Here is a 23815-nt window from a genome sequence, read left to right on the forward strand (position 1 = left end):
TTGTTCTCTCTCCTACATATAATATAAATTATATGTATATGCAAAATAATATATGTAATTTCTCTCTCCTTCCTTCCCTCTCAAATTTTAGAATTTTATCTATTAGGAGATTTGAATTTCACAATATTGTTATATTCTTTTTCATTCATTTTCTGAACCCTCATGTACTTATGTTTTCCCACAATTCATATATTTTTACCTCTAAGAAATTTCATTTCTACCATTATTCCATTAATAATTGTATCCCTAAGTTTATACCGTTATTTCTGAGATTTGAACTTGTCAGATTATTGAACATCCGTAATTATTTCTCTATGTGTCTTATATTAATGTTTGATTATATTTACTTTATATTCTGATGTCTCTCACTTTGAGTTCATTCTAGTGAATTGTTAATTTTTGGTGTTATATTTAAATCCCTAGGAACTTTGTTTTGATGGAATCTTTAATATGGTATCATTTCAGATGTTTTATAACTCACTTCATTTCTTGAATTATCTGTTTCCTACAGAGTACATTATTCTTTTCCTTTCCTTTCAGTTCTTTTTTGGTACAAATTAATTTTTTTCTTATGTCTTGTTCTCCCCGGTTATCTGTTTATATGTAAGAAAGAACTGGATAGATTATTTAAAGCAGCTGATGTTTTTATATATATTCTCTGCCTTTGTATTATAGGCTGGGCTCCACTCAGGCCTCTGTTAAGTAAAAATTCTGAGAAAGTGCTTTGTGAGAGGCAGTGCAAGGGCCAGGTTTATAATATCAGATGTGACTTTTTGGTGGGCTGTGATGAATCGGCAGGGAGCTCTTTTCAAGAAGTGACCCTTGAAATGCCCAGATGCAAAAGACTCTAATCTGGGATTCCAAAATTTCCACTAAATATCTTATCTTCTCTGAATGATTCCTTTTTTTAAGTTGTAATTGGACACAATACCTTTATTTAATTTCTTTTTATATGGTGCTAAGGATTAAGGAATGCACTATTTGGGTCATGTCAATAATCAGTAAATCTTAAGCGAAAGTAATAGACAACTAATAGATACCCTAATGCCAAGATTGCAGGAATGTTAGCATTATCTGAAAGAAAATTCCAAAACAGACTTCATGAAATGCTTCAAAAATTATGAACATAGTTAAAATAAATGAAAAATAAATGAAATAATGAAATAAATGAAAAATCAAAACTCCAAATGAATTTTAAACAAAGTAAACCCAAAGAAATCCACACCAAGAGATAATCATATTCAAATATCTGAAAACCAAGAGTAACAGAAATACCTTGAAAACTGTGAGAAAAAAAATGATACCTTATCTATAAGACAGTAACTGTTTGAATGACAGTAGATTTTTTTCAAAAACCATAGAGGATAGCTGGCATGGTGGCACATAACTGTTATTCCAGCAACTCAGGAGGCTGAGGAAGGAGGATCACAAGTTTAATGCCAGCCTCCACAACTTAGTGAGATCCTTTCTAAAAATAAAAAATAAAAAGGTCTGGGGATGTTTTCAATGGTAGAGTGTTCCTGAGTCCAATCCCCCCTACTAAAAAATATTCAAATGATAAAATAAAAGAACTGTTAATCCAAGATCTGATACCAAGTTTGAATATCCTCCAAAGATTTTATTGCTAGTAGACCTACTCATAAAAGAGGGGTTAAAGGAGGTTCTCCACAACCAAAGAAACAACTTTTTTAAAAAATTAATTTCTTGCAGGTATACACAATGGAGAGGTTGACTGTCATGTCTTCATATATGTACATAGGAAAGGCATGTCAGATTCATTCCACTTTCTTTTCTTTTCCTATCCCCACTCCCTTCCCTTCATTCCCCTTTTCTAATCTACTGAACTTCCATTTTCCACCCCAGACTATCATGCTAAGTGAAATAAGCCAAACCCCAAAAACCAAAGGTTGAATTTTTCTCTGATATTTGGAAAGAAACAACTTTTTAAAAATGTGGTATTATTATTTTTTGTCAATTGACCTTTATTTTATTTATTTATATGCAGTGCTGAGAATTGAACCCAGTGCTTCAGACATGCTAGGCAAGCGCTTTACCACTGAGCTACAACCCCAGTCCAGGAAACAACTTTTAAAAGGAATCTTAACACCACTGAGAAAAAAAGAAAGAGCACAGGAAATAAATATATAAGTAAATAAAATAAGACTTTCCTTCACTTTTTATGTTTTCCAAAGTATAGTGGATGATTATTCAAAATTGCTTGATGTAGTTCTAAATGTACATAGAGGAAATATCTAAGATGATTATATTATAAATTGAAAAGGGTAAAATGAAGTACATTTTCTCCACTTTAAATGGTAAAATGGTGACACTAGCAAACTAACGTGCGTGCGTGCGTGTGTGTGTGTGTGTGTATAAAATACGTAGAACAACCAGTCAAAGAGATATACAAAGTGATACAATGAAAGGCATTATTTCATACCAAAATGAAATAATAAGGAAGTATTCTAATAATTCACAGGTAATTAGGAAAAAGAGAAACAGAACTTCAGAAGTCTTTGCTTAGCTTGAATGAGGTCTTGGGTTTGATCCCTAGCACCACAAACAAAAGAAAACAAAACAAAAAGCAGAGATCAAACAGAAAAAAATAAAATAAAATGGCAGGCTCAAGCTCTAACATCAATAATTATATTAAATGTAAATAGTTAAACACATTAAGGCAAAGATATTGAAAGGATGGGTTTAAGAAATCATGACTATATATGCTCTATAAAAACCTTCAAATACAGGCAGACTAAAAGTGAAAATGGAAAAATATTATAATAAATAAATAAAATAAAATAACTAAAATATTATAATAATATAAATAATATTATAATAATATTAATAAGCAGTAATGGCTATATTAATGTCATATAGAGTTGCTATCAAAGAAAGAAAATTACCAGAGGTAGGATGATACATAATACAATGATAAAAGTAGAAAATGCAGGAATCCTAAATGTGTATACCTGAAAGCTTCGAGAAATGTGGAGCAAAAACTGACAGAATTAGGAGGAATAGACAAATCTACAATTACAGTTGGAGACTACCATGGCCTTCTCTCAATATCTATTTGATAAATTAGATAAATGAGTCAGAAAACTAGCAGAGATACAGAACTTATCAATAACATCAACCAATGACATCTCATCTCTATTTATAGAATACTCCATCTAACAAACACAGAATACAATTTTTTTTCAAATGCTCACAGGATATATACATGATAGACCACATACTAAGTGGTAGAATAAACCTCAGCCAAATTAAAAGTAAAATCAGACAGAATGAATTTCCAACTATAGTAGAGTCAAACAAAAAAATCAATAAAGGAAAGTGCCACAGTCCGGCTGCAGCAAAATAGCCGGGGAATGACGAATAACTTGTGTACATTGATACAGCAGGAATGGGAGCCCTTTATTGTAGGACAACAGAGCTATTTATACATTTTGTATAGCTTATCTTAATTAGCATAAACTAGATACATCAGTCAACCAATAAGGAATCTTCACACTTAATGGCTCGCTTTTGTTACTTCTCAAACCACTCCTTCTGGCATTTTGCCAGGCACCATCCAGCCTTGTTTAGAACTCTAACATTTCTCTGGCAAAATACCAGGTGTTATTTTGACTTGTCTACAGACCTTAACAGGAAAGGTAACAGGAAAATATCCCCTTGGTCACTCTTCTGAATAATCCACGAATCAAAGAATTGGTCTTGAGTGAAGTTTAAAAATTCACTAAGTTTAATGAAAATGAAAATATAACATAGCCAAATTTGAAGGTTGTTCATGTGTGGGGAGGGGAAGGTGAGAATATCTTTGCCTTCTGATTTATTTTTTCTGTGGGTCTCATTGCTCTTTAAAATAGCCTATTGTTTTTTTATTTGTTTTAATTAGTTACCCATGACAGTGCAATGATCTTCACATATCATATATTTGAATCAGGTGGGATATAATTTCTCATTTTTCTGAGTGTACAGGTTGCAGAATCACATTTGTTATGCAGTCACGTATATACACACAGCAATAATAATGTCTATTTTATTCTGCTGTCTTTCCTTCCCCTTAGTCTATTGTTTTTTAAATGGAGGCCTTACCTCTCATATAACAAACTCTATGACAACCCCATAGTAATTAATAAAATGTGTTATGTAGGATAAACAAAGAGAAAAATTAAATACTTGAGCAGACATGTGATCACCTGATTTAAGACAATGATGTCACTTTAGAAATAATGGAGATCATCTTTTAGTAAATAGTGCAAAGTAATTTGGGTATTCACATGAAAAAAGTGACCCCAACATTATTCACTTGAAAAAAGTAATTTAAAATTAATTATAGCATTCAACATGCAAAGTATAGTTATTAGTTTGTGAAAATATATCACATAAGAATTTTTTATGCCTTGGAATATGGAAAAGATTAACCAGTACACACAAACTATTAGCTTTAAATAAAATATATTGACAAATCAGGCCAAATTAAATATTTCTTGATCAATGTCACCATAATAAATTTTAGATACAAGCATAGATCCCAACTACTATGTATAATCATTGAGCTCTTAAAATTATAAAAAGTAAAAGCATAGAATGGGAAAAGATATTTGCAACACATGTGTCTGAAAAGATATTTCCAGAATATAGAAGATAAGTTCTCCAGACTAATAAGGAAACAGGAAAATGTCCCAAATAGCAAGAATTTCAAAAGAATGTATACTAATGACCAATAAATTTTGAAAATGGGCATGATTTCTTGGGTGATTGCAAATGCTAATTAAAACCACAAATGATATTACCACACTCAGTAGAGTGGTCAAAACTGAAAAGACAACACCAAATGTTGATAAGGATATGAAGAACCTGGAACTCTCATACTTTGCTGGTATTACTCCAACTACTTTTGAAAAATAATTCATAATATTTACAAAATCTAAATATATATCTTGCATTAATGCACAACAATCTAAAGTCTATGAATATATTCAATATATATTGTGGTAGTACGCCCCCCCCCAAAAAAAAACCGTCAAAGCTGAAAAAACTCAAATTTTCAGCTACTGGAGAATGTACAACAATATCATGGTATATTCATACATCTGAATAAATACAAATCTACAAGAACAAAACAACTTAGAACAAGATGACACTGGTCATTTTACTTAATAGAATACTGAATGAAGGTCAACAACAGTAAAACTCTATAGCTTTATTGTATAAAAGTTCAAAAGAAGGCAGAGATAACTATGATAATAGAAATCAGGATAGTGCTTATCTTTTTGGAGGGAGAGTAAAAACAATGAAATAAAGAGAGTACTTGGATCTTGGTAGTGTTTCAACTTTTAATCTAGAATATTTTTATAGAAGTGTATACACTTTGTTAAAATTCGCTGAGTTGATATTCACTGTGGTATATTCATATATTTACATATGAAAGATTGGTCAGATTCATTCCACTGTTACTGCCCAACCCATCCCACCTTCCTCCCCTCCAACTGCTCTACTGATCTTTCCTCTAGTTTGATGGAATACACCTTTCTTCCAGACATTTTTCCATTAGCTTCTACATACGACAGCAAATATTCAAATTGACTTTGGAGGCTGAAGGAGAAAATTATTTACATGCCTTTGTCATTATATCAAAAAGTATTGTAATCTTATATATAAATAAAAAGAATGAGTGTGAAGTACATACAAGAGGAAAAAAGGATATCAGTTAGCCAAAATCTTTCCCTATGTTTAATTTTTTAAAATGTACTTGCTTGTACACTTATGATTTGTGATATTTTATGTTGGCATGTTATACTTCAAAATGAAAATTTTGTGAATAGAAATTTTTTTAGATATCCATTATAATTTCCTAAATACAATCGAATTATAAACCCACAAGAAATGTTTCTTCAAAAGAAACTTTCACGTTCTTTAAAAGAAAATGAAGAGAATACTCATATATATCACATCAGTCTGTTCTTACAGTATTCTTTCACTGAAAATCAACTCAGAAAACGTTTATTTAGAACATCTAATAACTAGGATATACAATTAAGGGTACTTTTGTGATTAAAGGTTCCTAATACATACCAGCTTTAGAATTTGATCTGAAATGCAAATATTAAAAGCAATAATAAGTAAGGACGCCTGGTGGCGCTGCAGGTTAAGCGTGTGAATAATGGGCTCTGGATGCCACGGACGCCATTGAGCTGGGAATCAGAACTCTGAAAGCTCCACAAAAGAAGGCAGCATTTTAGATGAACTCCAAGAGACGGATCTTCGAAGAACTAATCGTCCTAAGTGCATGCCAGAAAAAAAAATATTTAACTCAAGTTTATTTAACTAAATCATCTGAGTGGATTGTATACCGGGTTGAAGGAACTGCACCTTCTGGACGGATTTGAACAATGCAGACTGCTCTAGCAAAACCCCCGCAGAAAAGGCAAGTCATTTTTCTTGCTATGCTGTTGTTTTTGTGGGAGGCTGACTCTGAGGCAATTAGATACTCCATTCCAGAAGAAATAGAAAGCGGCTACTCTGTGGCCAACCTGGCAAAAGATCTGGGGCTCAGGGTGGGGGAGCTGGCCACTCGGGGTGCGAGAATCCATCACAAAGGCAGCAAACAGCTCTTGCAGCTTGATGTAAAAACCGGCAATTTGCTTCTACAGGAAAAACTAGACCGGGAGGTACTGTGTGGGGCTACAGAACCCTGTGTATTGCATTTCCAACTGTTACTGGAAAACCCAGTGCAGTTGTTTCAAATTGATGTGCAACTCATAGATGTAAATGACCATTCTCCAGAGTTCCTAGACAGGGAAATGAACCTTAGAATCCCAGAGAGCGTCCAGCCAGGGTCTGTGTTTGCTTTGAAATCAGCTCAGGACTTGGACATGGGTAGCAACAGTGTTCAGAACTACACAATCAGCCCCAACTTCTATTTTCGTGTTGCTACTCACAACCGCGGTGATGGCAGAAAATACCCAGAGCTGGTATTGGGCAAAGCCCTGGACCGGGAGGAAGAGCCTGAGCTCAGTTTAACTCTCACAGCGCTGGATGGTGGGGCACCGCCCAGGTCTGGGACTGTCACAGTTCGCATTGAAGTGATAGACATCAATGATAATGCCCCCGAATTTTTACAGTCCCTGTATGAGGCACAGGTTCCTGAGAACAGTCCCATAAACTCCTTAGTTCTCGTTGTCTCTGCTCGAGATATAGATGCAGGAACTTATGGGCGTGTATCCTACTCTTTACTAGAAGGTGATGAAGTTTCTCAACCATTTGTAATACACGAAAAAACAGGAGAAATTCATCTGCAAAGAGTATTGGATTTTGAAGCAACCCAACATTATATCATAGAAATTGAAGCAACAGATGGTGGAGGCCTTGTGGGAAAATGCACAGTGGCCATAGAAGTGGTGGATGTGAATGACAATGCTCCTGAACTAACCATGTCCACACTCAGCAGCTCTATCCCAGAAAACTCCCCAGAGACTGTAGTTGCCATTTTCAGCGTTTCTGATCCAGACTCTGGGGACAATGGTAGGATGGTTTGCTCCATAGAAAACGATCTCCCCTTCTTCTTGAAACCCACATTTAAGAACTTTTATACCTTGGTGACAGAGAGGCCATTGGACAGAGAAAGCAGAGCAGAGTACAACATCACCATCACAGTCACTGACTTGGGGTCACCTAGGTTGAATACCGAGTACAGCATAACTGTTGTCATCTCTGACGTTAACGACAACTCCCCTGACTTTACACAAACCTCCTATATGCTGTTAGTGCGCGAGAACAACAGCCCTGCCCTACACATAGGCAGTGTCAGAGCCACAGACAGAGACTCAGGCACCAATGCCCAGATCACCTACTCGCTGCTGCCAAACCAGGACCCACACCTGCCCCTTGCCTCGCTGATCTCTATCAACGCAGACAATGGGCAGCTGTTCGCGCTGAGGGCGCTGGACTTCGAGGCCCTGCAGGAATTCGAGTTCCACGTGGGCGCCACAGACCAAGGCTCGCCTGCGCTCAGCAGCCAGGCGCTGGTGCGAGTGGTGGTGCTGGACGACAATGACAACTCGCCCTTCGTACTGTACCCAATGCAGAACGCCTCTGCGCCCTGCACCGAGCTGGTACCCAGGGCGGCAGAGCAGGGCTACCTGGTCACCAAGGTGGTGGCAGTGGACAGAGACTCGGGCCAGAACGCCTGGCTGTCATACCAGCTGCTCAAGGCCACGGAGCCAGGGCTGTTTGGCGTGTGGGCGCACAATGGCGAGGTGCGCACCACCAGGCTGCTGAGCGAGCGCGACGCAGCCAGGCACAGGCTGGTGGTGCTGGTCAAGGACAATGGCGAGCCTCCGCTGTCCACCAGCGTCACGCTGCACGTGCTGCTGGTGGATGGCTTCTCCCAGCCCTACCTGCCGCTCCCTGAAGAGGCGCCCGAGCGCGCGCAGGGGGACTCGCTCACTGTCTACTTGGTCATCGCCTTGGCATCGGTGTCATCGCTCTTCCTCTTCTCTGTGCTGGTGTTCGTGGCGGTGAGGCTGTGCAGGAGGCGCAGGGCGGCGCCGCTGGGTGTCTGCTCTGTGCCTGAGGGCCACTTTCCTGGCCACCTGGTGGATGTTAGCGGCACTGGGACCTTGTCCCAGAGCTACCAGTATGAGGTATGTCTTGCTGGAAACTCTGGGTCTGGTGAGTTCAAGTTCCTGAAACCAATATTCCCCAATCTCTTGCTTCAGAACACTGGGAACTAAGGAAAACCCCAAAATAACTTTTATAGTTTTGTATTTAATTAATTATTGTATTTGTTTCAGTTAATCTATTAATCTGGGCAACTATTCTTACAATACCTTTCTCAAATATTGATAACACTATACCAACAATATTCTTTCTCTGGTAGTGCTTAATATATTTTTTGTGTATGGTTGATATTCATTATAATTAGCATTTAAATGACACTATTTATGAGTATGTGTTTTCTCCCCATTTGACCTTCTTGGTGAATACTATTTCTCTAAGTAGAAATTACTCAAATAGTGCTCAAATTTTATTTTTAGCAACTTCTTAAATTAGTTAATATTAAAGCTTTTATGAAACCTTGAATTGTTATTACTTGTAGTGCCAGTGTTTACTATATAACTTCCTCTTTCAACTCTAGAGTGTTTGAAATTTCGTTTTATTTCATTGGTGCTGGGTATAGATGCTCAAATTTCCTGCATGCTAATCAAGCACGTATTCCACTGATCTTGACACCCAGGTGAAATTCTTTATATTTATCTTGGCATTTCTCATTGAGTACACTACCAACTTAAGCTCTCTGAAGAAATGTAAGCATGATACTTAGGCATAATTTTTTTCTCCCAAATTGTATATAAATATTTACTTTGTTAAAATGTCTCTGTACTAAAACTGTGGCCTGTTATGAGCAACACATGTTAGAGATTATCTTAAACATTTGTTACTGCATATCTACTGCATTATATTTTCATAAACATTAATATTAAATTAAAAATAATTCTCATCTACAAATACTAAAGAGAACATCTTTGTAATGTCTTATTTGTTTCACTAAATGAAACTGTTAAGGGGCTGAGGGCATGACCCAATGGTAGAGCATGCATGCATATATGCTAAGCCTGGTTTCAATTCCTAGCACCAAAGCAAAAAAAAATTTTTTTTAGAAATTCTGTTAAAGAACATCTTGGTATAATCCTTTAAAAAATAATCTTAGAATCTGAAATAAACCCTAAGCTTCTCCAAAGAATTTGGGACTCCTGAGGGCATCATATATGTTCTTACCCTTTCCTTTTGGCCCATAAATACAAGTTTAAGTGTAGGAGACTTTTGTTTGTCGTTGTCACCACTAGGTATGCAGTAACCAAATAAGTAATGTAATATCTAACATCATATATTAAAATAAGTAATATTTTATTTCTGAATACATTGGAACAGTAATTAATTTACCTGAATTATAATTGTTTTTGTTCTATTCAATAAGCCAAGTAGGTGAATTATGTGATTTCTAACTAGTAAATTTATATGAATAAAACTATAAGAAAATTTCTTTGGAATTTTGGCAAAACATGAACAATTGAAAAGCTTGCTATAATCTAAACACATTTGTGTTTTAATCTCAAATATCATTCTACTGGAGTTTACAGTACATGAATTTTTCCCCAGAGTTACTCTTTTTTTCCCCTAAGGATAAAATGAAATAAAAAAAGGTAAATTACTTAACATTTGTTATTCTTGAAATATAACTTTCCAATTTAAGTTAGGAAGAGAGAAAAGTGAGAAAAGAAACACAAACATGTAAGATACAAATATAGAAGTCAATGGTAATGACTTCTCCATTTATTAGAAATTTAAATTAAATAGTTTTATGTATGATAATAAGAAATAGGGTTGAAGGTTTTACCAATATATTTCAACACACAAAAATCCAAGTTCATTTTTGTTTATGCTAGGTTAGTCTAATTTATATAATCACCTAAATGACACTGGACAAATAAACACCCATTCCACTTTATCCTTGGAAAAAGAATGGATCACTCCTTATCAATAAGAGCCCATCACAAGGCTACAGAACAGATCGACTTTTTGAAATTCACTAATTGGAATTTAGCAGCAAACACTGTAAAATTTCACAACATGATATACCTCATAAAATGTGCCAGTTTGATGGACACAGGAAAAAAATAGAGAATGGAAGAAAAATATCTTAATAATAACACCCATTTAAATATTTTTTTGTCTCTCAAATATACACAACTTTTGTAATTCCTTTGCTGTTGTTTTAGGCACAGCATGTAGTGAGTTCAATGCATTCTTTTTGGGAAGCAAATAGCACAGATCACTCAGATTGTCTCTTCATAATCAAAAGTTGCAAAAATGTATTTTTTAAAGTGTTAAGTTAAAACTCATGAATACATTTGATGGAATTCTGCTTCCAGGTTAGATGGATTATCTGGCAGCAAAAAGCAACCATGAAAATTGGCTAAATATCAGAAATTACCTCTCTACAGCAACAGAGGTCAGATGATAGGATAAGAAATGAGTGGCTCAAGATTTCTGAAAAGAATGCTTTGGGGTGAGAACTAAGTCCTACAGTCAGTTTTCTTCCAAGGAAATTTGCTAAGTCAGGAAACAACAGATTCTTAACAGGGACAGACTAACTTCCATAGCCTTTAGTAGACTGTAAGATTCAAGCTCAGGATCAGTTTCCCCTTTCAGGTCACTTGTCAAACTCAGCACAGTCCAGGGCAGAAGTCTACAAACCCAAGTGGAAAATTCTTAGACAGCAGGATGAAATTTTCTTTACTATTTGAAGATTAGAGTTTGGGATCTGCCATGGGAAGAAGCATAGAAAATATACCAATTTTTCAATTGACAATTCTGTAGACAAGGTACTTTTTAGGATAGTAAGGAACCTTGACTAAACTAAGTGCCTTTCACTTCAGCCCAATTTGACTAGTTAGAGTTCTATCAGGCCAACAGAGGAAAAAGTGAACCCTCCTGGTTCAATATCACTTTGATCCTAGACATCTTTTTACATAAATATCGAGAATTCAGTTAAAAGTTACAAGCCACCTACACACAAAACTGGATGATCTGAGTAAAATCAAGAGAAAAAACACAAAACAAATGACTTCCAGATAATCTAGATAGTAGAATTAATGTTAGAAGAAGCATGAATAATATGTCAAAAATAAGGAACAAAAGAGAAAATAGACGTATAGAGAATTTCACCTGACAATTGAAATCTTAAAATGGACATTCATTCTTTAGCTGCAAAATTATAATATTTGATGTAAAACTGTTGAAATAGTTTAATGTCATAGATATAAAAGACTACAGGATTAGTGGAAGTGAGACAGATCAATATAAAATATTCAAATAGGAACCCAAAAATAATGAAAAACAACATTAATGAAAAACTCTAACTTACATATGATTATAATCCTAGAAGGATAAGAGGGAATAGAGTGGTAATAAACAATATTTGAACAGTTAATGACCAAGAATTTTCCAAAATTGTGTCTTTAAGTCTTCAAGATACTCAGAGAAACCCAATCAGGATAAAAATTTTTTAAAAGTCAAAAATCAAAACCAAAAGTCAAGATACAAGTCAAAGAGAAAAAAATCTCAAAAGCTATCACCTAAAATATCACATATTACTTTTAAAGAAGCATTGGTAAAACTAACCTTCAACATGTGTTCTGAAACCAAAAGAAAAAAGAATAGCTTTTAAAGACAAGAAAATTATTAATAGACTATAATTCTATCACCAGCAAACATTTCCCTCAGCAATGAAGTTGTCAAAGAAACAAAAACTGACAGAGTTAATCACAGTCACATCTGCACTAGTAGAAATACTTCCAGTGGAATTCATTTAGGCAGAAAGAAAACAGTTCTAAAAGGATCACAGATTTGCAGGAAGAAATAAAAAGACAGGAAGGGTAAATATAAATGAGTATTGATTTAATGTTGATTATACTGGGCACTATCAGTAGTTTCTTTAAGGATTTAAAATATGCATTAAATTTAAGTTCATAACAACAATAACAATGTGAGAGGTAGAGGCACAGATTTGGAGAGTCCTAATGTTTTAATTAAAATTATAGTGATATTCATATCAATAATTTGTATTAGATTCTTATAGATCAAAGATCATGCTGTGATTTCTTGAATAGCCTCTTAAAGAATAACTAAAAAAACTATTTGATGGGAAATTTTTATATAACAAATATTTGAATGCCAAAAGAAGAACAAAATTTCTGGGATAAGTAAAAAATAATTAGATGTTAATTATAAATGGGAAGATATCAAATATTACATTAATAATACAATTAAGCTAATAGTATTGTACACCAGATTTAAGAAAAACTCAATATTGCTATCATATGTATGTGTACGTGATAGAACACAGAAAATTGAAAGTTTAAAAATGGAATAAGGTATGTACTACAAATACTAGCCTTTTAGTGTAGCTATATTCATAAAAGACCAAGGAGACTTTAAAGAAAGATACATTGCTAGGAAGAAAGAGAAATGTTTTATAATAATATGAAAATATAACAGAAATATGTGAGAAATATTTCCCCATAAGAAATATTTTTACTACAGAGTAAAAAAAATCAAATTGATGAAGTACAAATAAAAAGTAGACAAACCACAAACCTCTCAATTCTGATAGAATAAGAAGACAAAACACATATGTGCCCCTGTATATACACACATACACACATACAAGAATATTGAAGATATCAATAACACAAAACATATTGAGATACATCAACATCCATAGCACACTCATGCGTACACAATTTTGTTACATATTTATTTGAAATATGAAAATTGCCCATATTCTGGGTTATAAAATAAGCCTCATTTTAAAATAAAAGACATTGAGATGACTCATTATACTTTTTGACTACAGCAGAATAAAGAAAAAAGTGAAAATATGACAAATCCCCAAGTGCTTCAAAATTAATTAATAAAACCCAAATCAAATTTGAAATCACAGCAGAAATTTCCAAACATTTTCAAATATGCAAAGTTTAAGAACTGACGCATATACTCCACTGAACTTCTATTGTGTCTGCCCCTTAGTGTGGATTAACTTCCACATATTAGAGAATACATTTGAACTTTAATTTTTTTTGGATTGACCTATTTCACTTAGCATGATAGTCTCCGATCCATCCATTTACTAGCAAATGTCATAAAGTAATTTTTCTTTATGTCTGAGTAATACCCTGTTTGTATATATGCCTCATTTTCTTTATCCATTCATCTGTTGGGCACCTAGGTTGGCTCCATAGCTTAGCTATTGTGAATTGTGCTGCTGTAAACATTGATGTGGCTGTATCACTGGAGTAAGTTGATTTTTAATCTGTCATAATCTTCATATGTATGTACATGAATAAACCACAGCAAATCTCACCATTGGGTACATCCAACAAGAAATTAATTTAAGAAAAAAATTATGGATAAATGGCAAAAAGATCAATAGAGGGAAGAGGGAAGGGGGTGAGGAGAGGGAAGGGGAAGGAGAGGTACTAGGGTCTTAATTAGAACAAAATATATTCAATGCTTGTATAATAATGTCAAAATGGATTCTAATGTCATGTGTAACTAAAAAGAACCAATAAAAAGAATTTTGCAATTTAGTGGTGTACAAAATTTAAAAAAACTTGACATACAGAACTTGAGAATTTAAAATCTTTAATACACACATTAAAGAAGCAAGACTGAAAGATCATGTAAGCTTTCATGTAAAGAAGCAAGAAAAATAATAGCAAATCAAATGCAAAGAACAAAGGTTGGGCTGGGGATATAGCTCAGTTTGTAGAGTGCTTGTCTAGCATGCACAATGCCCTGGGTTCAATCCCCAGCCCCCACCCCCTCCCAACACACAAGAACAAAGGTACACTTACCCAAGCAAAAATAAATAAAAGATGGAAATATATAAACAGAGAAATTCTACAAACCTAAATGTATTTCTTTGTAATATTAAATAAAATTTAAATCTTTTAGATGAATCAAAAAAATAGAAAAAAAAAACACCAACTCCCAATATTAGGAATGAAAAAAGAAACATCTTTACCAATCCTACAGATTTTTAGAAATATAAAAAGAGAATATCATGAACAACTTTATGCCAATAAATTTGACAACTTATATAAAATATTCTTTAAAAATCCAGTTTTCCAAAAATGAAGGAAGAAGAAATAGAAAATCTGATTAGTTATATCTATTAAAGAAAGATGCTATTAAAATCTATTCACTTCACAGTGGTGAATTCTTTCAAATAATTATGTAAAAATTTACATCACTTTGAATAGAAAAATTAAAGGTATTTCTGGAATGATTTGGGCACCAGCACAATTTTTAGTAGTTATGACATCCCACCTGAATTTGACAGTATCAGAAAGAAAGATAACAAACGAATTTCTTTTAAAAACATATATAGAAAATTTATTTTAAAAATGAACAAATAAATTTCAGTGATATCTGAGGGGGAAACAATAATATATTAAGAGAAAATGAAAAATAAAATGATCATCTCAGTGGATAATCAAATGTCATTTGATAAAATTCAGAACACATTAATGGTAAAATTGCTAGCAAATGAAAATGGAAGGGGAATTTCATAGTGTCTGTTAAAAATCAATAAACATCATTAATAGTAATTTATTAAAAGCTTTTCTCTAAAGCTCAAGAACAAGAATAGGATTCTCACCCTTACTACTTCAATTCAGTAGTTTATTATTGGCCCCAATCAGTGGAAAAAGACAAAGAAGGATCAAAAGGCACAGTGATTGGGAGAGAAGAAATCCTCTTTTCAAAATAGATGATTATTGCATAAAAAGCATGAAAAAATCTCTAATTTATTAGCAATTATTAAATAAAGTTAGCAATATCAAGGATACAAGGACAATATACAAATATGAGTTGTCTTTATAATCACCAACAATAAAAAATGAAAATTTTAAATATACTTTACAATAGTTTTCAAAATATCATGTACCTGGAAAGAAATCAAAAGGAATAATTCATAATAACTTTACCCTGAAAAAAATCACAAAACATCATTGAGAAAATAAAGATCTAACTAAATAGAAGAATACACAGTGTTCACTACTTGAAAGACTAAATAATGGGAATGATAGGAATATTAGTTCTTCTCCAACCAGTCTATACATGTGACAAAATCCTAAACAAAATGTTAGCCAATTTCTTTTGGAAAAGAGAAACACTGCATATAAAGTTTGTATGGAAATACAACCAAACAATAAAAACCAAAGCAATCTTGAAAAAGAATAAAACTAGAGATATCACACTAAAGGTATGATCTGACAGAAATAATTGCTAGGTTGAACTTCATTAAAATTAAAATTTTCTGCTGTGCCAAAGATTCTATCGACAGAATAAAATGGTCACAGAGTATGAAAATATTGACAAAAAGCATATTATAAAGGATTATTATCCAAAATATACAAAGATTGTTAAAATTCATGTAAAACTGGACAAAATAACAAAAATTTACCAAAGAAAATAGATAGACAGCAAATAATCAGATGAAAACATGCTCTATATAGATGTCATCAGGAAAGTGCAAATTAAAATAAAATTGGTATACCACTATAAAACCATTAGAATGTCCAACCTCTAGATCACTGACAACACCAAATGCTGAGGAAGATGGGAGCAAAAGGAATTCTTATTCAATGATGATGGATCAGGAAGGGTACAGCTGCTTTGGAAGACAGTTTGGCATCTTCTTGCAAAGCTGATACTCTTACAATTGATGCAGCAATTGTGCTTCTTAGTATTTATCCAAAGGAATTGAAAACTTAGATCCACACAAAAACATGCAAGGTGAGGTTTATAGTAGCTATGTTCATAACTGTCAAAATAAAAATATCCATCAATAAGTAAATTGATAAGTAAACAGTGATACACTCAGACTTTATATATTATCATTCAATACCAAAATACATAAATAAATAGCTATCAAATCATTAAAAGGCATGGAGAAAATTTAAATGCATATTGCTATGTGAAATAGTCATTCTCAAATGACTCTATAATGTACTACTCTGACAACAAGACATTTTGGAAAGGGCAAAACTGTGGAGACAGTACAAATATCTGAGGTTTCCAGTGTGTTCAGGTAAGGAAGAGATAGGTGGAGCAAAGATTTTTGGCCAGTTAAACTACCCTGTAAAAGTGGATACATGTCATTTACATTTGTAAAAATTCATATAATGTACAGTACCAGAAATGAACCTTATTTTAAACTAAAGAGTTAGTGACAAAGATGTGTTGATGTAGGTCCACAAATTGTTAAGACATGTACAACTCTAATAGGGGATGTTGATAATGGAGAAGGTTGTGAACTTGTGGGGACAGGGGTATATAGAAAATCTCTTTGTCTTTTGATTTAATTTTTTGTGGGTCTAAAACTGCTCTTTAAAACAGTCTATTGATTTTTAAATGGAGGACTTACCTCTCATAACAAACTATGATAAAGCTATGGTAATCAATAAAATGTGGTATTGCAGAATAAATAAAAAAATTGAGCTCTTGAGCCAAACATGTGGTTACCTGATTTAAGACAATGATGTCATTTCAGAAAAGTGAGAATCATCTTCACAATCAATGGTTCAAGGACATTTGAATATTTACATGGAAAAATGACCCTAACATTATTCACTTGAAGTAATTTAAAATTTATTATAGCTTTCAACATGCAAAATATAGTTATTAGTTTTTCAAAATGTATAACAATATCTTTATGCCTTGGAGTATGAAAAAGATTCAACTAGTATACACAAGTGCCGAAGTCCGGCTGCAGCAAAATAACCGGGGGTGACGAATAACTTGTGTACTTCGATACAGCAGGAGAGGGAGCCGTTTATTGTAGGACAACAGAGCTATTTATACATTTTGCTTATCTTAATTAGCATAAACTAGATAGATCAGTCAACCAATAAGGAATCTTCATACTTAATGGCTTGCTTTTGTTTCTTCTCAAACCACTCCCTCTGGCATTTTGCCAGGCACCATCCAGACTTGTTTAGAACTCTAACATTCCCCTGGCAAAATACCAGGTGTTATTTTGGCTTGTTTACAGACCTTAACACACAAGCTGTTAACTAAAAATATATTGATAAATCAGACCAAATTAAAGATTTCTTAATTAATGTCACCATAATAAATTTTAAATACAATCATGGAACCCAAGTTCTATGTGTAACCATTAAGGTCTCAAAAATTATAAAAAATACAAGCATAGAGTGGGAAGACATATTTGCAATTTACGTATTTGAAAAAGATATTTCTAGAATATAGAATTTCCAGTATAAGAAGGAAACAGGCAAACATCCCAAATAGAAAAATATACAAAAGACTTTTACAAGCTCTTCATGATAATATAAACTAATGGCCAATAAATTTGTGAAAATGTGTATGATTTCATGAATTACCAGGGAAATGCTAATTAAAATCACAATATGCTATTACCACACACTGAGTAGAGTGGCTGAAACTGAAGAGACAATATCAAATGTTGACAAGGATATGAAGAAACTGGAACTCCCAAACTTTGCTGGCATTACTATAACTATTTTTGAAAAAATATTTCACAATATTTGAAGATCTAAATATATGTGCATGCATTAATGCACAACATTCCAAATCCTATGAACATATTCAACATACATAGTGATAGAACAAAAAAAAATCTCAAAACTGGGAAAACCCCAATTTCAGCCACTGTAGAATGTATAAACTACATGGTATATTCATACATTTGAAAAATATAAACCAATGTGTACAAAACACGTTAGAACAACATGACACAGAACAATTTCACTTAATATAATGCTAACTGAAGAACATAGACAAAATGCTAATACTGTATAGCTTTATTTGTATGAAAATTCAAAAAAGAGCAGAGATAGCTATGATAGTAGAAGTCATGATAGTGCTTGCCTTTTAGGAGGGAAGATAAAAACAAAGAAGGGGAATTCTTGGGTTTTGGTAGACTTTCAATTTTTAATCTGGAAAATTCTTATAATAGTATATACACTTTGTTAAAATCCACTGACTTGAGATTCACTGTATGTACATATGTACGTGTGGTCAGATTCATCCTATCCCTCCATTTTACTCTTGCCACTACTTTACTGATCTTTCCTCTGTTTTGATGGAATACCCCCAATGCCTCAGCTATTTTGCCACTAGCTTCCACATATCAGAGAAAACATTTAAATTTTGACTTTTTGGAACCACTTTGGGACTGAATTAGAGAAATTATTTTGTATGCTATTGAGATTGTCAAAGTGTAGTCTAATGTTATGTCTAACTTTAGAAAATGATTATTAAATACACACACACACACACACACACACACACACAGCATTAAACCTAAATTCCTGCCTTTAACAAACAGTATTTCACTGAGTTGTACAGTTATGCTTTGTGACTTTTTCTGGTGGAATGTTATATTTCAAAATTAAAGTAATTTTTTAAAATCGAAATTTTGTCAATATACAATATTATTAATTTCATAAAAATAATAAATTATAAACACAAAGTTCCTTTATGTACTCAAATGAAGATAAAACGATAAAGATAATATATCAGTTTACTTTGTTCTTAAAGGCATTCTTTTACTGAAAATTAACTCAGGTGATATTTATTTACAAATTCTAATAACTTGGAGATAAAATAAGGCACGCTTTTGAGGCTTAAAAGGGTATGGATATACACCAGATTTAAAATTTGGAATGAAATGGCAAATATTATGTGCAATAGTAAGAAAGGACACCTCGTGGCGCTGCAGGCTAAGAGTGTGAATAATGGGCTCTGGATGACCAAGGACGCATTTGAGCTGGGAAGCACTCTGAAAGCTCCCTACAACAATGAGGCATTTTAGGTGAGCTCCAGGAGACAAATCTTCAGAAAGGTCTTCGTTCCAAGCGCATAAAAACAGAAACATTTAACCAAATCGTCTGAGTGGATTGCATACAACTAAAAGGAACTGCACCTTCTGGACCCGTCTGAACAATGGAGGGAGAGCTAGATAAAACGCCACGGAAAAGGCAAGTCATTTTTCTTGCTATGCTGTTGTTTTTGTGGGAGGCTGACTCTGAGGCAATTAGGTATTCCATTCCAGAAGAAACAGAAAGCGGCTACTCTGTGGCCAACCTGGCAAAAGATCTGGGGCTCAGGGTGGGAGACCTGGCCACTCGGGGTGCGAGAATCCATCACAAAGGCAGCAAACAGCTCTTGCAGCTTGATGTAAAAACCGGCAATTTGCTTCTACAGGAAAAACTAGACCGGGAGGTGCTGTGTGGGGCTACAGAACCCTGTATATTGCATTTCAAACTGTTACTAGAAAACCCAGTGCAGTTGTTTAAAGTTGATGTGCAACTGACAGATATAAATGACCATACTCCAGAGTTCCTAGACAGGGAAATGATCCTTAGAATCCCAGAGAGTGCACAGCAAGGGACGATGTTTCCTTTGAAATCAGCTCACGACTTTGATATAGGTAGCAACAGTGTTCAGAACTATGCAATCAGCCCCAATTCCTATTTTCATGTTGCTACTCACAATCGCGGAGATGGCAGAAAATACCCAGAGCTGGTGTTGGACAAAGCCCTGGACCGGGAGGAAGAGTCTGAGCTTCATTTAACCCTCACAGCACTGGATGGTGGGGCGCCGCCCAGGTCTGGAACCGTCATAGTTCGCATTGAGGTGGTAGACATTAATGATAATGCCCCCGAATTTTTACAGTCTTTGTATAAGGTACAAGTTCCTGAGAACAGTCCCATAAATTCATTAGTTCTCATTGTCTCTGCTCGAGATTTAGATGCAGGATCACACGGGAGTGTAGCCTATTCTTTATTTCAAGGTGATGAAGTTTTTCAACCATTTGTAATACATGAAAAATCAGGAGAAATTCGTCTCCAAAGGGCATTGGATTTTGAAGCAACTCAACATTATATTGTAGAAATTGCAGCCACAGATGGTGGAGGCCTTGTGGGAAAATGCACAGTAGCCATAGAAGTGGTGGATGTAAATGACAATGCTCCTGAGCTAACCATGTCCACCCTCAGCAGCTCTATCCCAGAAAACTCCCCAGAGACTGTAGTTGCCATTTTCAGCGTTTCTGATCCAGACTCTGGGGACAATGGTAGGATGGTTTGCTCCATAGAAAACGATCTCCCCTTCCTCTTGAAGCCAACATTTGAGAACTTTTATACCTTGGTGACAGAGAGGCCATTGGACAGAGAAAGCAGAGCAGAGTACAACATCACCATCACAGTCACCGACTTGGGGACACCCAGTTTGAAAACTGAGCACAGCATAAACCTCCTCATCTCAGACGTCAATGACAATGCCCCTGCCTTCACACAAATGTCCTACAGGCTATTGGTGCATGAGAACAACCAACCAGCTCTGCACATAGGCAGTGTTAGGGCCACAGATAGAGACTCAGGCACCAATGCCCAGATCACTTACTCACTGCTGCCCACGGCGGATCCACATCTGCCCCTCGCCTCGCTGGTCTCAATCAACGCAGACAATGGGCAGCTGTTCGCGCTGAGGGCGCTGGACTTCGAGGCCCTGCAGGAATTCGAGTTCCACGTGGGCGCCACAGACCAAGGCTCGCCTGCGCTCAGCAGCCAGGCGCTGGTGCGAGTGGTGGTGCTGGACGACAATGACAACCCGCCCTTCTTGCTGTACCCAATGCAGAACGCCTCTGCGCCCTGCACCGAGCTGGTGCCCAGAGCTGCAGAGCAGGGCTACCTGGTCACCAAGGTGGTGGCAGTGGACGGAGACTCGGGCCAGAACGCCTGGCTGTCATACCAGCTGCTCAAGGCCACGGAGCCAGGGCTGTTTGGCGTGTGGGCGCACAATGGCGAGGTGCGCACCTCCAGGCTGCTGAGTGAGCGCGACGCGGCCAGGCACAAGCTGGTGGTGCTGGTCAAGGACAATGGCGAGCCTCCGCTGTCTGCCAGCGTCACGCTGCACGTGCTGCTGGTGGATGGCTTCTCCCAGCCCTACCTGCCGCTCCCGGAAGTGGCGCCCGAGCGCGCGCAGGGGGACTCGCTCACTGTCTACTTGGTCATCGCCTTGGCATCGGTGTCATCGCTCTTCCTCTTCTCTGTGTTGGTGTTTGTGGTGGTGAGGCTGTGCAGGAGGCGCAGGGCGGTGCCGCTGGGTGTCTGCTCTATGCCTGAGGGCCACTTTCCTGGCCACCTGGTGGATGTCAGTGGCACAGGGACACTGTCTCAGAGCTACCAGTATGAGGTGTGTCTGGGTGGAAACTCTGGGACTGGTGAGTTCAAATTCCTGAAGCCCATATTCCCTAACCTTTTGGTTCAGGATGCTGGGAGAGAAGTTAAGGAAAATTCCAGCTGCAGAAATAGCTTTGTATTCAACTAATTGTTGTATTTCATTCTCACTATTTTGGCAACTTTCTATTGCAATTTATTCTAACCACTATTCCAAACCTATGTATGTTCCTGGTAGCTCTAAGTTTGTTCTTGTTATTGGTATTAGCATTTTTAGGTATACGAAGTATGTATATTCCTCATAATTGATCTAATCTTAATGGTTAGTTTTCCCCAATTGTAAATTTAGCAAGTAATCAAAAACTTCTTATTTTAATGAACTTAATAAATTTCATAAACCATTTAAAGGCTTGTATGAAATCTTGAATTTCCATGTATTTGTGGCACACATCTTTAACACATAATTTCATATTTCAATACCAGAGTGTTCACCTTTAACTAAATTTGTGTTCACTATACTATCAGACTAAGCCCACTGAGTAGCCGTGAGCATAAAACCCAGTCCTACTTGTTTTTCTCAAATTGAATGTCAACATTACCTTCATTAAAATATTTATACACAAAAAGTGTGGTCCTTTCCTGTTGTGAGCACCACATACGTAAGGCAATGATATGTATTTAGTTGGTACTTAACCTAAAATATTGTAAGTGTTCCATAAATACTAGGATTTAAAATTTTTAAATAATTGTCATTTATGATAAACTATAGGGAAACTGATATAATTTGCCATCCACTTCACTAAACTAAAAACTGAACAACAACTGTTAAATCACTTTTTTACATAATAATATTCAAAGAATAATCTTGGAGCCTGAATTATGTCCCAAATCTCTCCAAAGAATTTCAGGACTCTTGAGGGCCTCATATATCTCCTTGTCCTTTTGCTTTATAAATAGATGATAAAGTGGAATTTGCTGTTTTTCTGCAGTTTCTCCCTGCTTTTCAAAAATCAGGAAAATTCTTCTGCATTTTGGCTGTCCTGTTTAGTTCTTTTTGGCTGATCATAGATTTTGCACTTTGTAGATGTGAACAGTCTTTATCGACAACATAATAACTTCTTTTTGATGTTTAATTATCTTCAGTTTTATTCTTTAATATTATTTAAATTTAATTTTTCAATGACATCAAAGTTACATTTGTATGAACTAAGTATTATTTTGATCTTAGGTAGCTTGAACAGTAATGAATTTATCTGAATTATAATAGTTCTAAGCTGTTAAATAAGCCTAGTTAATTGATTGTGTGATTCCAAATGGGTTAAATGTATATGGATATAAGACAATTTTATAGGACTTCTGGCATAAGATGAACAGTTAAAAAGCTTATTTTATAATGTAATATTTATTTATAAATATCAAATATTATTTTACTGGATATTAAATCTTGTGCTTTTCCCTGAATTAATAATTTTTCTGAGGACATAAAAAAAGAAAATTACTGACATTTAAATCATTCTTGAAACAAAGTTTTTAGCCATCACTTAATTGAAAAGTTGAAGTGAGGAAGAGTTAAATGTGAGACCAGAATTAAATACAAACAAATATACAAGATATAAATATGGTAATTAACATTATTGATTTCTCCCTTATTTATTATACTTATTTAAATGAATATTTTTCTATGAAAAGTAATAAGTCTTGTTTAAGTTTTCACCAGTCTATCTCAAGATCATGAAAATTTAATTTCACTTCTCAAGAATCTAATTTGACTGGACAAATGATCATACAGAACCCATCTCATTCGTGTGTGCATTCATAAAGTTTGGATCATTCCTTACTAGCTAGTTGATAGCTCCAGAATGTAGAAAAGATCAACATTTTAAAATTTAGTTCCTGAGATTTTGTAGTGAAAATGATCCAGATAATATTCACAATATGCATACCAAATGAAAATACACCAATTTTACTGTTATCAAACCAGGATAGAGAATGGAGGCTAATATTCTAATAAT

The 23815-nt window shown here is 35.0% G+C and overlaps 2 protein-coding genes across 2 annotated transcripts; both read left to right on the forward strand.

Moving 5' to 3' along the window:
- The first annotated feature begins 203 nt into the window (after positions 1 to 203).
- Positions 204 to 19507, forward strand: LOC101954995 (protocadherin beta-5). Its single transcript, XM_078046609.1, has one exon. The coding sequence runs from the start codon at positions 6399 to 6401 to the stop codon at positions 8739 to 8741; it is 2343 nt and encodes a 780-aa protein (XP_077902735.1). The 5' UTR covers positions 204 to 6398; the 3' UTR covers positions 8742 to 19507.
- Positions 19508 to 19566: 59 nt separating this feature from the next.
- LOC110598034 (protocadherin beta-5) lies at positions 19567 to 22210 on the forward strand. The gene has a single exon (XM_078046596.1). It carries the CDS (start codon positions 19567 to 19569, stop codon positions 21952 to 21954), a length of 2388 nt encoding a protein of 795 aa, XP_077902722.1. The 3' UTR covers positions 21955 to 22210.
- Positions 22211 to 23815: the final 1605 nt, after the last annotated feature.

The sequence above is a fragment of the Ictidomys tridecemlineatus genome, chromosome 1, assembly GCF_052094955.1.
Source record: "Ictidomys tridecemlineatus isolate mIctTri1 chromosome 1, mIctTri1.hap1, whole genome shotgun sequence".
Classification (NCBI taxonomy): domain Eukaryota; kingdom Metazoa; phylum Chordata; class Mammalia; order Rodentia; family Sciuridae; genus Ictidomys; species Ictidomys tridecemlineatus.

Bases quoted from the DNA above. Each gene is read 5' to 3' on its own strand.
- LOC101954995 (XM_078046609.1), top strand. From the start codon at position 6,399: ATGCAGACTGCTCTAGCAAAACCCCCGCAGAAAAGGCAAGTCATTTTT.
- LOC110598034 (XM_078046596.1), top strand. From the start codon at position 19,567: ATGGAGGGAGAGCTAGATAAAACGCCACGGAAAAGGCAAGTCATTTTT.